Below are 16179 nucleotides of genomic sequence, written 5' to 3'. Positions count from 1 at the left end.
TCTGTTTTTCTTAGTTTGTTTTTGGACTTTTATAGCTCATTGAACACAGAGGGGCTGTTTGTATTTTTTAGTTTCAGAATGCTGTGCTTATGTGTTGTTTGTGTGTGTGTGTGTGTGTTTCTGGCAGTTCTGGTTGAGGAGTTTAAAGAAATTGCTGTAGGTCTCTAAATGTGTGTTAGTAAGAGCACTGGTGGGAAATGTTTTCTCAGTATTGCTTGTGTTCATGTCAGACAGTTCATATGGTTTAATAAGGGCCAGGGGCATACAAACGGGATTATAAGACATGTTAAATAACAATAAAACCTCCTAAAAGCAATTTTATTCAATTCAAATGATACATCTTGCAAATTGGAACACCATTATACAGTCAGCACCACTACTGACAAGAAACCATGTCATTATGCAGAATATACATAAATATATATTTTTTCTCATATTTTAGTAATCTGAATTGTTTTAGTTTAGTTTCAGTTGACTAAATGTAATCAGATGTTAGTGAAAATAAATCTACAGTAGATCTACAATCTAATTGGTTTAGTCAAATTTAACTCAAAACTAAAAACAAACTAAATGTATTTTTGTAATTTAACTTAAATTATAATGCAGTAATATCTGTCTTTAGTTCAAGATAGTCAGATAGTTTGATGCCTCCTTACAATTTTTTTGGCAAATTAATTTATCAAAGGAATTAGTTATTCCTTATGAAGAAAGTCATTTAATTTATGATTTTAGTTAGAAAAAATCAGTTCACTTGGTATTCAGTGGCCTGTGACCTGCTTATATATATATATATATATATATATATATATATATATATATATATATATATATATATATATATATTTTTTTTTTTTATTCCAGGCACAACAACTTACTTGATATGGCTTTTGAATATTCAGACTGGTGCTGTCAAGAAGAAAATGCGCTAAAATCCTTTTCCCTTTGCAGGCGATATGCTTGTGAGCTATGATGAATATGCTAATACCTCTCATTGAATATGGAAATAATTCTCAATCTAAGTATCCAGTAGGATAAAGGCTGGTGTGTTGGTGTGTGTGTGTGCATGTGTGTGTGTGTGTGTGTGTGTGTGTGTGTCTGTGGATGGTTTGCAGTGAGCAGTTACTATTGTGTAAACATTAATGGTTTGTTTGCCTGTGGTGTGTGTCTGTCCACATGTGTGTCCTAAGGCATTTGGTTATGTGTGTATACAGTATATGTATTTCTATGGTGGTGGGTCAAAGTTTGAAGTGCTTTTAAAGGCAGTATTTTCACACTCCCACTAAAAGGAGATGGGGATGTCTACATGTGTGTCTGTGCCAGAGGTTTGTACATGCATGCACATTAATGTGCTTTATTTAACCGTTGCCAGAGGCTAACCAACACAATGCTGGAACATCACAGAACCAGAATCTGGCTCACATTTGGCTCAGCATCATAAAGCCTAAGGGCAGGATTTGCTGATGTTTCAATACCCCAACAAAGCTGCTTCATGTGTGTGTGTGTGTGTGTGTGTGTGTGTGTGTGTCTGTTATTGGTCCACTGGGACATTCCCGTCTACAGGTTTTTTTTCAGAGCTTCTACACATCGCTAACAAAGTATGTGTGTGCATAATCTAGACCCCCGCTGACACAGTGATGGTACAATTTATAGGATTTTTATCCAAATGTTATTGATTAAATTAGTCATTAATGTTCAGCTCTTCATATTCTACACAAAGCTGTGTGAAAAGTAAAAATAGAACTTAGAAAAAAAACTGCTGTGTGGTTTGGTCCCATTCACTCTCTATTCCTAGCATGCACTAGGGCATGAATAATTATTAGGTTTGCATTTTAGAATGTTTGCTAGTTTTATGTAAATTATTTTTGCTGGTTTTGTTGTCATTTGGTAACTGGTTTTTCTCAACCTGTAAAATAGTTTGATTGGGGTCTGAATAAAAATAATATCTGACTGTGAGCTCGCATTGTGAGAAAGGGGTTTAAGCAAAGAAGTCCAAGATCCGAGGATTCCATAGATTTCAGTTTCATGGCGACTTTAACAGCTGAACTTTATAAATCATTTTAAATTGAATCAAAATGTTAAAATTGTTAAAAATTATCATCTTTAAAAATATCAGCACCTCATGCAGTGCGGTACAATTGTCACCTTTAATGGAGTACGATTGAATTGAAGTGTATATCAACGTGTGCACGTGTATTTGTTTTGTCATGTGTATGTGTGTTTTATGTATTGTAAATGTCCTGTTTTCTCTGTCCGTCTCAGGCGATCGGTGTGAGTTCGACCGGCGTGGTGGCCGGTGTGTGGCAGGCGTTTGTCACAACGGCGGTACATGTCGGGAGCTCTCCGGAGGGGGATTCAGGTGTGAGTGTCCTGCAGGAGGTTATGAGAAACCATATTGCTCTGTCACCACCAGATCCTTCCCGCCAAAATCATTCATGATGTTCAGGGGGCTCCGTCAACGGTTCCACCTCTCCATCTCTCTCTCGTGAGTACACACCTGTCATCTAAACTTATTCTTAAAATGACCATTTAGATTTAGGATTTTAAGAGTTTTTTTCTCTCTCTTTCTCTCAGGTAGTAGAAATGATTTTAAAATGTAAATAATATAAAATATTAACCACTCTTACTCACACTTTGAAATATTTTATAATGTGTAAATATCATAAATCAAATGTTCTCCTCCGTGATCTGTTTCTTATATTCTCTCCTCTTCCTTTCATGCTCTCTCATGAGAAAACCTCCTTAGCACTCTCTTTCTCTCTCATCCGGTTTTTTTTTTTTTTTTGTGAGTGCTGTTTTCTGGTCATGTGTTTGATGCGATTGGTCAGGGTTTGGTTGCGGTGGCACAGAGGTAATATAATGGTTGTTTGTTGTAATCTCCAGGGCGACTACAACAGAGCTATTTTATTTATTAACATGGTCAAATATCAACATATCCAGAAAGGGCACAACATTCTCTCATCTCCCTAGACATGCTAGAATATTAAATCCTTCTCTTTCTCTCGGTTAAAGTCTTGCCTCTCTGCACCAAAAGATAACCATTGTGCTACAGTGTGCAGATTACAGACTGACCATGTCCTATAAAAAACTCTTTTACATCTAAAAGTCTTTGCTCAGTGGAGCGTAAACAAGGTCCATCTCTCTCACAGCTCAGGCCTTTTGTCAGTGTTTTGTCAGGACCAAACTAAAAGATGTTTTAAAGTCAGTCTCCAGAGAGGACATCCAGAGGCATGCCAGCTATAAATTTATGTTGCAAAAAGAAAGATTGTGATTCTGGCTTTCATCTTGTATGCATCTTAAGAGAACGCTTTTTGGAAAGTTCATAATTTAATGAGAGTAATAACTTATTCTACAGAAATGTGGAGTACCCTTATAAGAACCTATCAATATTACTATTAGTGTGCATACTTTTTGACTTTTTAAAGTTTTTATGGATACTGTTCGCTGAACCCTTGCCATGAAACCTTCTTAGGATGATTGGAAATCGAGTGGAATTACTTTAGACATCATTTGATGCTAAGTGTACTCTTGTTCTCGGTTTGCGGACATCACATTATGCTCTAACTCTAAATGGACCTGTTCTGAGTCATTCCAGATCTTTGATGAGAACTAAATGTGTTTTGTAGGTTTGCCACATTGGAAAGTAATGGTTTGCTCTTCTACAATGGTCGGTTTAATGAGAAGCATGACTTCCTTGCTTTGGAGATACTGAACGGACAAATGGTTCTTAAATACTCCACAGGTAAGAAAAAAAAGAGTGAATTTGTCTGTTCAGAAAGTTGAAATAAATCTCTACAATATAATGGGTAATTATGATAATACAGATTTTGTTGTGGTGTAAATTTTGTCTCTGTAATATCAACTTCTGATCTCTGTGTGACCTTTGCACAGGTGAGTTGTCTACTCAGGTGAGTCCATACCTGCCTGGCGGAGTAAGTGATGGCAACTGGCACACCGTTCACATCCATTATTACAACAAGGTGAACAAGTCCTCTAAAGAAGTTGTTTTCATGTATTCAGAATGTAGTCTTGTGCTTTGTGTTTGTGTACTTATGAGGAACTCATTTGTGCTTGTAACTAGCCAAAGCGCAGTGTAAGTGGTGACGTTCAGGGTCCGTCTGATGAGAAGGTGGCAGTCTTGAGCGTAGATGACTGTGACACAGCTGTTTCGCTGAGGTTTGGCATTCAGCTCGGCAACTACAGCTGTGCTGCCCAGGGAAGACAGACCAGCAGCAAAAAGTGAGCATCCACCACCTAATATCTGGACATTTATATGTTCACGTATATGTGAAAAGTGTTGGTTTTGCTCAGGAGAACAAATTTTGTCATTCATTCCTTCTGTATTTTTTTCTCACAGGTCTCTGGATCTGACAGGCCCATTGTTTTTGGGTGGTGTTCCTAACCTGCCTGAGAACTTCCCGTTTACGACAAGAGAATTTATTGGCTGCATGAAAGACCTGCATATTGATAACAGACCAGTGGACATGGCGGGATTCATCGCTAATAATGGCACTTTACCTGGTGTGTGTGTGTGTGTGTGTGTGTGTGATTGTTTACAGTGTGATGATAGTCACGCCCGAATTTGAGATTGACTCTGATGATTTTAACAAACACTGCCATTCAAATGTTTGGAAGTCTGAAAGAAATTAATAAAAAATCATTAATCAAAAGTGACATGGTAAAAAAAATGATGGAATGATGATCTTTCAAACGTCCTATCTATCCAAGAATAACAGTTTCCTCAAAAATATTAAGCAGAACAACTGTTTTAAACATTTATCAAAAAAATAAATAAAGAAGAAATATTTCATGAGCGGCAAATCAGCATATTAGAATGATTACTGAAGGATCATGTGACACTAAAGAGAATTCAGCTTTGCCGTTACAGGAATAAATTCTATTTTAAAATACAGTTGTTCTCTTAAGTAAACATACCCCTTGCAGAGTATGCAAATATGTTAATAATTTGACGATTTTTTTTTTTGCATGTTTTTTTTTACCTCTGGAGCATCAGTGAGCATTTGAACCTTCTGTAATTGTTGCATATGAGTCCCTAAGTTGTCCTCAGTGTGAAAAGATGGATCTCAAAATCATAGTCACTTTTGGAAAATGTTTAAATATTAAAGATTAAAGATTTTTCATGAGCTCTCTTATTTTGTTAAAATTATAAATGTATTTGCATATTCTCCAATATATAAACTTATGAGGACAACTGTATATATATTTTAAATGGTTAAAATAGATCACAATATTACAGTTTTTACTGTATTTTTAATTACATAAATGGTGAGCAGAAGAGAGCATGGGAGTATTTTTTAAAAGTCTTACTTAAGTCTTTTTGAGTGGTGTACTGTATACTAACTTTGATAGCATTCGTGGTTACTCTTGGCCTATTATTGGGGATTGTGATGTTTCTGTGATTGACTGCAGCAGTTGTGATGTATGAATAATGCCCTGTGTCCGTATTAGGTTGCAGTGCCAAACTGCCTTTCTGTAAATCAAACCCGTGCCAGAATGGCGGCACATGTAGAGTGAGCTGGGAGACGTTTTCCTGTGACTGCCCTGTTGGATTTGGAGGGAAGGACTGCAGTTTAGGTGAGACCCACATAAAAATACAAAACTCATAAATTCATCAAATATTTCTCTGTTGATCTTTAAGTGAATATTAAATCAGAATGCCAGTATCAACCAAGAATTATTACTAAATGTTATTGTCATGATGACATCACTGATGACGGTATTATTGGAATGATTCTGTCACAGTGATGTCCCACCCCCATCGTTTCCTTGGAAACAGTGCGCTGTGGTGGGACCTGAAGAATGATGTCACCATCACTACACCCTGGTACATGGGACTGGTGTTCCGCACCAGATCAAAAGAGGGGGTTCTCCTGCAGGCTCAAGCTGGACAGTACACCAACTTGATCTTTCAGGTATACGCACTTACAAACACGATGAGTGACACAGTAATACACACAGAAAGGAAAAGAAATCAATAGAAAAAGTTCAGCCCTTTCATATTTGTAGTCTGTGTTTCATCTGATTACTAATAAAAATTAATTGAAACGGACATTTTGAATTATTTGACTTACTTTATTGTACTGATGTGTTTATTTGTTTGTTTGTTTATTTATTTATTTTCTGGAACCATTGAGGTGAAATGTTTGGCCAGCAAAGCAAAATTAATTTAGATCATTTTTACATTTATGTTTACATTTACATAAGGTTTCAGTTTGATAAAATTTTATTTACATTTTAAAATAATGTCAAGATTTACTGATTTTTCAAATGTTTTACTAGATAATCTAAATTGTGGGAAGAGGAAGTTATTTCGTTTTTATTTTATTTTTTTTTAATTACAGTAGTTTCAGTAAATTTTTCATGACTATTTGATTTTTATTTAAATAAACATGACATAAATTTTCATTAAAGGCAAGTAGAATCAAAGGATTGAAACCTCATTAATTATAAACCAAGTTTTTCCTCCTGTGTAAAAGCTGTGCTGTTCTAATGCTCTCTGGCATTAAGGATAAACCTGAGGTCTTTGCCTTCATTTATTCCAATAAATGTTTTAAATCATTAAGAGCCTGATGAAAGGGAAACATGAACTCTTTTGGAGTAGAATACAAACATTTTCACTAGAAGCACAGTGTAAAATAAATAAAACTAGCTTGAATTCCCATAGCACTTTGAAGTAGACAATACTGCGCTGAACTCCTGATGCTTAAATGATTAAGTGTAGCTTTCATACCCAATGCAAACATTGAGAAATGGTTAATTATTACAAACCCTGGTGTGTATGTTTCTGATTCCAGGTGGTTTCGGGTCAGTTGGTTTTTTCCGTGGCACGGGGTTCGACTCGGCCGGTCAGGTTGAGACTGGATCAGGTTCAGGTGTGTGATGGACGCTGGCATGACCTACAGCTCGAGCTCCGCGATGTCAGGAGTGACAGAGAGACTCGATATATTGCTACTGTCCGACTGGACTTTGGACTGTATCAGGTACACACAAACACATAAGTGGTCCTCTAACCCCTATTATGTCGCTGACTAACTGTTATAATCCTTAATCTGGAATATTGGAATATCATATCCTAATCTTTCTGGATTAAACTACAAATCAGATACAGATCACTGGTTTAGTGATTAAAAACTGACTTTTATGCAGTATAACATAAATCGACTAATATATATAACCTCACTTTCTCTCACATTTCTGTCTCTGCCTCTCTTCACATCTCTCTCTATCACAGGGAACAGTTATTGTTGGGAATGAGATTAATGGTGTAAAGGTGAAGCACCTACATGTAGGTGGAGTTTTAGGGTCAGGAGAGGTGCAAAATGGGATACGTGGCTGCATTCAGGTGCGTCTTTGTAACTTTCAGTCATTTTTTGTGTTCTCTTTTTTTTAATAACCTGATATGATCTCAACTGTGCTCACCACACTTCTGCCTCTGCAGCCTTCTGTAATGTATGAATTATTGGTAGTTTTGAATTCCTAATGGTGTCATTAGTTTTTAACAAGCAGGCAATTAGTTAAATAATTAATGAGAACTTAGAGAACAGACATAATATAAAAGTTCCTTCAAATGTGCAGTCAGCAAAGCATTTATCAACCAAATTCCCATTTATGGTATAATTGGGAATTTCCATTTAATTTATTAGAACAAAAAGACATTTATTTTTATCAATAGTATTACAATGTTAATTTCAATATTATTCATTTTCTTTGTCAAAAAATATATTTTTAATGTTTTTAAAAAACATCTGCGAAGCTCAGAAAGGCTTTTAATCATATTTATTCACTCAAAAATAATTTTTTTATGTTTTATTATTATTATTTTTTGGGAATTGTGCTATTATTGCATGTGTCATTAATTGGATGCATACTTATATCTGTGTACTGTATGTATCCTCAGGGGGTGCGTCTGGGGGTGCGTCCTGATTCCCCCTCATTGCCCCGCCCTTCTAGAACCATCAAGGTGGAGACTGGCTGTAATGTTGGCAACCCATGTAACTCCTCCCCTTGTCCCGCCCACAGCCAATGCACCGATGAATGGGATCGACACACCTGTGTTTGTGCACCAGGTAAGATGTGAATTATAATTGTTGGTAACAAAATGTAAAGAATTCAAATGTTTCATATACATACAACGTGTCTTATTTGATGCAATTTTTCATTACAATTTGTATTATCAGCATAAGAATTTAAATGAAAAGTTGAACGGAAAATTTCAGTATTAGGTGCTTTGGCTTTAATGACAACAGCACATGAGCTGCATGAACTACCTCGTGTTCTCCAGCATAATTTGAGAAAGATCCAAAGAGCAGCTTGTGCCTCAGTGGAAGAAGAACGTCTAACCGTCAACACAAAGGAGGTCACATGATCAGTCACAAATTTCCCTTTTTTTATTAGAATTGGAAGCACAAAACTGTACTTTCTTCCTTCTTTTTATTTTAAAATAGTATGCTAAAATTGTACTTATAAATTAGTTATTGAATCCCACATATATTTTTTCAGTTTTCAGTGTGGTGTCAGACGTCTGTACAGTCTATACTGTGTATCAATAATACATAGAGCATGTCAGTGGTTTCTGTTAACAGCCTGACAGTTCACCCACACAGAGTACATGATATACATTTAAAAGTGCTTGTGTTGGTATGAGCCCCCATCACGTCTAAATGAAGATACAAACTCGTTCACTTCATTATCATGCCGTTAAAGTTGCATCAGCCCAGTGTTATTAATAGTGCTGTGCAGAAAGAGAAATCAAAGCCGTTCCTCATAAACACTGAATTAATTTCTCAGACCTCCTCCTGGTAGAGTAAACCCATAGACACAACATCTCTCTCTCTCTCTCTCTTTCTCACACACATACACACACACACACACGCACACACACACACACACACACACACACACACACACACACACACACAGTGCTAAGAGTGCCTACATTTAAAACAGAAATATCTCTCTCCTTTTTGCTCTGTTGTTGGTTAGATTCCCATACATAATTGAACAGTTTTAATAAGTCTCAGTGCTGCAGCATTCTAGTTGAATGTGTGCTGAATAAAGTTGCTTTTCCTGAGAACTTTATTGTAATCCTATAGTGACTTCTACAGCATTCAAAGCAGTGGAAGGCTTCATCAGAAGAGCATATGGTTGTATTACTGCATTCCATTTCTGATTTTCTTCATTCATCTTAATAGAGTTTGCAAACCTTTTTGAACAGTAGTTCAAATATCTCCCTGCTAACAGAGAGAAGGAGAGAGAGAGACAGAGCGAGAGAAAAGGGGTTATTGTGTCTTTTGATCACTTGTCGTGCAGATGGAGGATTTTCTATATGACTCTGGTGAAGGAGAGATCAAGGCTATGCTGTTTTGTTGGTTGTTTTATGTAGCGAGTGAAATACTTTCAGTTCATTCAGTTCCTGTGTGTTTTATGCCTTAAATTCAATACACATCTATGTGAGGTGTGTGATGTTTTTCTCTTTTGAAGTGAATTTCATTGTTGATCACAGAAAACTTGATTTTTCATGACACTTTTAAAGTCTTTCGGGTTTACAAACAGCTCCCTGAACACTCCCTACATCTGCCATTGGTCGCTCAAACAGATAGCCCCGCCCCAAACTCACATCATTGGTTGAGCCAACTCTGTGATAGCAGTTACAGTGTTTATACTTTTCACTGAAATTAACCTAAGAATGGCTGAGAAAACACTTTAACATTGAAAAAATATTGTGTTGTAACAGTTTACATTTTTCATTTACAGGATTCTACGGTAAAAGCTGTATGGATGCATGTCAGCTGAACCCATGTGAAAATCAAGCAAAGTGCCACAGGAAGCCCAGCTCCTCACATGGATATATTTGTGACTGTGAGGACAATCACTATGGACAGTACTGCCAACACAGGTATACATTAATACATACCACATATATGCACACTTACATGAGCACAAATGAACACACACATTGCTACTCAATCATTACATGTGCTGAAATTTATATATATATATATATATATATATATATATATATATATATATATATATATGAAAATATATATTTATATATATATATATATGATTTTTTTATTTTTCCATTTTCTTTTTATTTCATATTTAGATTTTTTCCAGTATTTTCCCCATAGTTTTAATCAGAAATCTAACTAAATTTAGTCAGGTTTATACCACCTGACAAAAAAAATCTAATCTGATACAAAAATAATTAACTTCAAGTTATATTCTCTGGAAAAAAAAGTGATTTTAACTTAAACAATTTTGCTTTTCCAAAAAAAAATTGTTATAAGGCTGTTTTGCTGGGAAACAAGACAAAAATACAGGGAAGAAAAGGATTTTCACCCGCATACCTTATCTGAATTTTAGCCAAGTTACTTTTATTCGGACTATAATCTCTAATAAGTTGACAAGCAAAATGTACCAGCAAGATAATCAGTGAGAGCTGGACAAAGACTTTATCGATGCATTCAGGTTTACGGCTGAATTTGTGTGCATGTGTAAGAGTTTTCTATCACATTAATCCAGTGTTCAAAGCTTATCTGAAAGACTGGATGTGTATGGCGAATAAGTTTGTGTTCATGTTAATGATGCATTTGTTCTGCTTAGTCGCATGTATGCGTGTGTGCTTAAGGTTTGCTGGCTTTGAACGGATGAAAGTAGACTTAAGTTTACCGACAGACTGTGACTCATGCGACCCTAATTCAACCCCTACCTCAAACTCACACACGCTCAGCCAAATCCTTCACAACAGCGGCAATCTCATCTGCTCTCTTTTATCTGCTGGCTCCATCTCTCTCTCTGTGTGTGTCACGCTGTCTCGCTCTCCATGTCAGATCTGCCCTAGATACATAGGTATTTGATCAAATCTAACTGTGTGTGTGTGTGTGTATGTGTGTTTGTAGGGTTGAGCAGCAATGTCCTCGTGGTTGGTGGGGCAGCCCGACATGTGGACCCTGCCACTGTGAAGCCAGTAAAGGCTTTGACACCGACTGCAATAAGACCACTGGACACTGCCACTGCAAGGTACATGTATACTTTTATACTGTGTGTTAAATGAGTAGGACATCACAAAAAAAGTAAATTAATAAAATCACAGATTCACATCAGACATGTGCACTACCATTTAAAGGTTTGGGATTGGGATCTCTTATGCTCAGCAATGCTGCATTTAGTTGATCAAAAACAGTATTACAATTATATGTATTCCAATTTAATTCGTTTTCTATTTTAATGATGACAAAGATGAATTTTCATCAGCCATTACTCTGTATCATGAATCTGTATTTTAACTGATTTGTCTGCTGGCTTTGATACCTAAACCCTCTTAAAAAGTTCCTGTAACATAAGACAAGGCAAGCACATGTGTAATCTATACACTCTATACCATAAGAACACAAACATACTGTTTCAGTATAAGGATCAGCAGTTACAGTAAAACTCTCCAAGAACCAGCAGCTTCATAAACATGCGGAGCGTTAAACTCCTCAGAGAAAACTTAGTGTTCCTGACCTTCTCAGAGTTTCAAGAGAGTAAAAACTGATTTTCTCAGGATCAGCCTTTGGTGAATTCCAGCTTCACTTTATTTTCAGTTTTATTATTAAAACAGTAAATAGAGTATGCAAAATAATGGAGAAATTAGTGAGAAAAGGACTGGAGATTTCTTGAATTTCCTGCCAAAGCAACACAGCTTTTAATTGAAATCATTATTTGTACAACTACAGGCATTTTTGGTCATGAAGATGCACAAATTTCTCTTAATAGTAGCGTGTTATATTGCAATTTCCTGGATAATGTATCCATTTTGCCCGTACAGATAATACCTACCAGTCTTTAAATGGTTATATTCAAATTATAGTCACACATTCTTTTGATTAGGTACTATTTATAAGAGTGAATGCCCACATGTTCACATATAATTGTTCATACAGTATAGCTGGTCTGGGAAGTGTTAATTGGTTTGTGTGTGTGTGTGTGTGTGTGTGTGTGTGTGTTTAAGTATAATTAAGAGATTAGAGAAATGTGTTCCTCACTGTGGGGTGCTATAATAAAGCTTTACTCACACTCACGCTGAACATCAGGCTTTTGATTATCTGTCTATTACTCTCCGATCTCAAATGAAAACATGAACACACAATCTTAACAGGCTTTTGAAATATATGAAGGAATTTTGTTTATTATTCTAGCTATTATGCTATAATCACTGTGCTTTGTGATTTTTATCAGTTTGTGTTGTAAATGCATATGTTAATCTGGATGTTTCTGTGTGTGCCAGGAGTTTCATTACCGGCGACGGGGCACTGATGTCTGCCTGCCATGTGATTGCTATCCAGTGGGCTCCTTCTCAAGGTCATGTGACCCCGAGAACGGCCAGTGCCAGTGCCGACCTGGAGTGATTGGCAGACAGTGTAACATGTGTGACAGTCCATTTGCTGAGGTCACACAAACAGGATGTGAAGGTACAGTAAATATCCCTTCATCCAACCGTTAATCTTCCCATGTTCTCTCCACAATTGTTAATCATTTCCTCACCCGCTTTTCTTAGTAATCTATGATGGCTGTCCGAAGACCATAACATCAGCAATCTGGTGGCCCAGAACAAAGTTCAACTTGCCTGCTGCTGTCCCCTGTCCCAAAGGATCAGTAGGTGAGTGAGTGAGTGTGTACATTCACATCTGTGTCTTTTTTGAAGTCCATCTAATGCATTCGTTCATCTCTTGTTCCAAGGAACTGCGATTCGGCACTGTGATGGAGAGAGAGGATGGCTCGACCCTGATCTGTACAACTGCACCTCTCCTCCTTTTGTGGAGCTGAACACAGCCGTGAGAAACTATACCTCCACATTTACTAGAACGAGGCCTATTGCACACATTTTTTGCAGAAACAATTACTTGGTTCCTACACTGAAGATTTTGCATGGACGATATAAAAATTTTGTACAATTTGCAATATTTATTTTCCTATATTTTCTCTATAACATAGAATTGGTTGTAAGTTAAATAACAAATAAATAATATATTAACAAATAAATAAAGCTTTTTATAGTGGATATGTATATATACTGTATAATATTATTAAAGTGCAATTTTAAAGTGAATTTTGGCATTTCAACATTAAAATGTGCTGTATAAAAAAATGCATATTAATTTTGATTTCATTTTAGATCTTAATTATTATTTTTTTAATTTAATTTTATTTGAGTATGATGTGTTGTTACAGCACAGCTCATGTAAAATGTAAAAACGAGCTGAACTGAATTGAATATGTCAACACGGGATAAGTGAAACAGGCCTAAGATCCAGAACTTTCACACATTATTAGAGCTGCTTTTCTATATTAGATAACCACTTTTTTGATGTGTGTGTGTGTGTGTGTGTGTGTGTGTGTGTGTGTGTGTGTAGCTGGAGGCTTTAGAAAGAAATGAGACAGAACTCAACACCATCATTGAGAAAAAACTGGCCCATCAGCTCCGTGATGTCACAGAGGCAACAACCCGTCTCTATGGCAATGACCTTCAGATAGCCGAGCGGCTGCTGTCTCGCCTCTTGACCTTTGAGAGCCTCCAGTCAGGCTTCGGTTTGACAGCTACTCAGGATGCACATTTCAATGAGGTGTGTATTACCTTAGGGAACTGATGAATAGCTGGAAATTTGGCATTCCAATTTTATTGAGCTTGACAAGACTAGTTGATTAACGTCTTGCTTTGGTCTGTCTCTCTCGGCAGAATGTGTTGCGGGGCTGTAGTGTTTTGTTTGGTCCGGGCAGCTCTGCGTTGTGGAGGGGCCAGAGTTCAGGTCATACTGGAGCGGCGGGTTTGGCCGATCTGTTGGAGCAGTACGCCCGCATACTCGCCCAGAACATGAAACAGACCTACCTCAATCCTGTGGCACTCGTCGCCCCAAACATCGGTCAGCATTAACACACAACAAACACATACTGTTTCAAATAAATGCTGTTCTTTATCAAAGAAAATACAGATCATAATAGGAAGTGTTAAGCTGATAAGCATCAGCATCTTAGAATGATTTCTGCTGGGTTTTGAGGGAGTGGAAAGAGCAATGTCAGCCTCAAATGAACTTGACCGTCCTCTGAAAATTGATTTCAGATAAATTGCTTTTCATTGTCTTTGATGCATTTCTGTTGATTTATTTATATTTTGTTCGTGAAGGATTTTTAAATATAAATCATCACTTTAATATATTTTTTTTTATTAATCATTAAATGATTTGTTGATTATTTTTTTTTGTGATGGGCATAATAATTATATTACTTCTAATATATTACTTGTATTTTATATATTTTTGTGTATTAGATTTTTTTTATGTTTCTTTATAAAATAATGTGTGGCATTTTTAGTTCTTTCAATCCGATAAAAAAACAACTTTGTGACAAGCATAGCACTTCCACTCTTAAGGGGAGAGCGTCTTTGTCAGCTGATGGTGGGAAAAAGTAAATATTGGAAATAACCTGTGCAGTGTGAAGTGAAGTTAGAAAGATCAATGTTCGACTGAGACCTGCAGTGCGCACCTCCAGCAGGATCAGCAAGAAAAACTGCAGCACCATAGAGAGCAGATCTATTAAAATATTCCTGTTGTTCACACAGCGTGTGTGTTTGTATTTTGCAGTCATGACTCTGGATCGCGTTGACAACCACACACACGTGCGGCGACGATTTCCACGGTATCACAGTACTCTGTTTCGAGGTCAAGCACTTTGGGACCCTCACACACATGTTGTGCTGCCCCCTACTACACTAGTGTCACAGCGCAACTTCTGTAAGTATCACATATGTACACTCTTTAAATCCATTTACAAAGCTTAAAAGCATTGAGCAATAAATCTGTGTTTAGTTTCAGCTCCATCTCCTGCTGGCCCTGTGAACCTGTCGGCCAATCAGACGTTAGAAGCAACAGCAGCGCGGCGTTCTTTGTCACTGCAAGAGGCGCCGGTCTCCATTGTCATCCTCTTTATTTATCGAAGCCTAGGGGCCGCACTTCCACCTAAATACCACACAGACCGTCGCGGCGTCAGGTTAGAAAGAGATAAACAACACGCAGATAACTGTGATCTGTGAGTGCGATTGTTTTTCTAACAATGTGTGTGCATCTCTGCAGGTTACCCAGACACCCTGTGTTGAACTCGCCTGTAGTGAGCGTTTCTGTGTACAATAACCAGACATTCGTGGAGGGTTTTCTGGACACTCCGGTCCTGCTGGAGTTCCGTCTTCTGGAGACCAGCAACCGCAGCAAACCACTGTGTGTGCAGTGGAATCACAGCAGCCCGTAAGTCTTTCTTTGCTCAAATTCATGTCTCAAGGACAAACAAAAACACTATTAAAGAAATAGTTCACCTCAAAAATGAATAATTTGTCATCATTTACTCACCCTCATGTCATTCCAAACCTGTGCAAGTTTCTTATTTTGAACACAAATTAAGGTTTCGCTGTCAGTTGTTGGTCCCCATTGACTTTCATAGTAAGGAAAGAAATACTATGGAAGTCAATGGGGACCATCAACTATTTGAGTACCAGCCTTCTTCAAAATATGTTCTTTTATGTTCAACATAAAAAGAAACTTAAACAGGTTTGGAACGATATGAGGGTGAGTAAATGATGACAACATTTTCATTTTTGTGTTAACTATCCCTTTAAAGCACCATCAGCTGACCAAACTGTTACATTACACTGCTGGTCAAAAGTTTGGAATAATTACCATGATACATTAATAATAATTCATCTGTCATGGTTTCAAAGAAAGTATTAAAATTAATTTTGCACTAAATCAGAATATTTAAATTAATTATGAAGGATCATAAAGAATGCCGTAAATTCAGCTTTGTCATCACAGGAAGAAAACAGTTATTTTAAATCGTAAATATATTTCACAATATTACTGTTTGATCAAATAATGCAGCTTTGTTGAGTGTGTTTGACTTCTTTCAAAAATCTTTCGTCTGTATTCTTCTTGTAAGGAGTAAGCAGTAAATGCTGGGAATGTGTGTGTTCAGTGTATCAGCAGGAGGCTGCTGGACGGTGAGGGACTGTAGTGTGGTCTATAGAAACACGTCACATGTTCGCTGTCAGTGCCACAGACTGGGGACGTTTGGAGTCCTTATGGACAGCTCACAGAGAGAGGTAATGTGCACACACACACACACACACAC

General features: G+C 37.0%; 1 protein-coding gene across 1 annotated transcript in view; it reads left to right on the top strand.

The window, feature by feature from the left end:
- celsr3 (cadherin, EGF LAG seven-pass G-type receptor 3) overlaps nt 1-16179 on the top strand; it is a 40590-nt gene that overhangs the window by 14878 nt on the left and 9533 nt on the right. Inside the window, 21 exon segments of the mRNA XM_026270780.1 lie at nt 2260-2482; nt 3624-3739; nt 3889-3977; nt 4079-4236; nt 4355-4518; nt 5467-5592; nt 5761-5930; nt 6813-6998; nt 7250-7360; nt 7916-8084; nt 9772-9913; nt 10923-11043; nt 12293-12476; nt 12563-12664; nt 12745-12839; nt 13419-13628; nt 13742-13925; nt 14643-14792; nt 14868-15048; nt 15132-15299; nt 16024-16150. Coding sequence (XP_026126565.1) covers nt 2260-2482; nt 3624-3739; nt 3889-3977; nt 4079-4236; nt 4355-4518; nt 5467-5592; nt 5761-5930; nt 6813-6998; nt 7250-7360; nt 7916-8084; nt 9772-9913; nt 10923-11043; nt 12293-12476; nt 12563-12664; nt 12745-12839; nt 13419-13628; nt 13742-13925; nt 14643-14792; nt 14868-15048; nt 15132-15299; nt 16024-16150 — 3176 coding nt within the window.

The sequence above is a fragment of the Carassius auratus genome, chromosome 8 (assembly GCF_003368295.1).
Source record: "Carassius auratus strain Wakin chromosome 8, ASM336829v1, whole genome shotgun sequence".
Classification (NCBI taxonomy): domain Eukaryota; kingdom Metazoa; phylum Chordata; class Actinopteri; order Cypriniformes; family Cyprinidae; genus Carassius; species Carassius auratus.
Note: the sequence above shows the minus strand (reverse complement) of the source record. Positions and strands in the feature narration are given on the sequence as shown.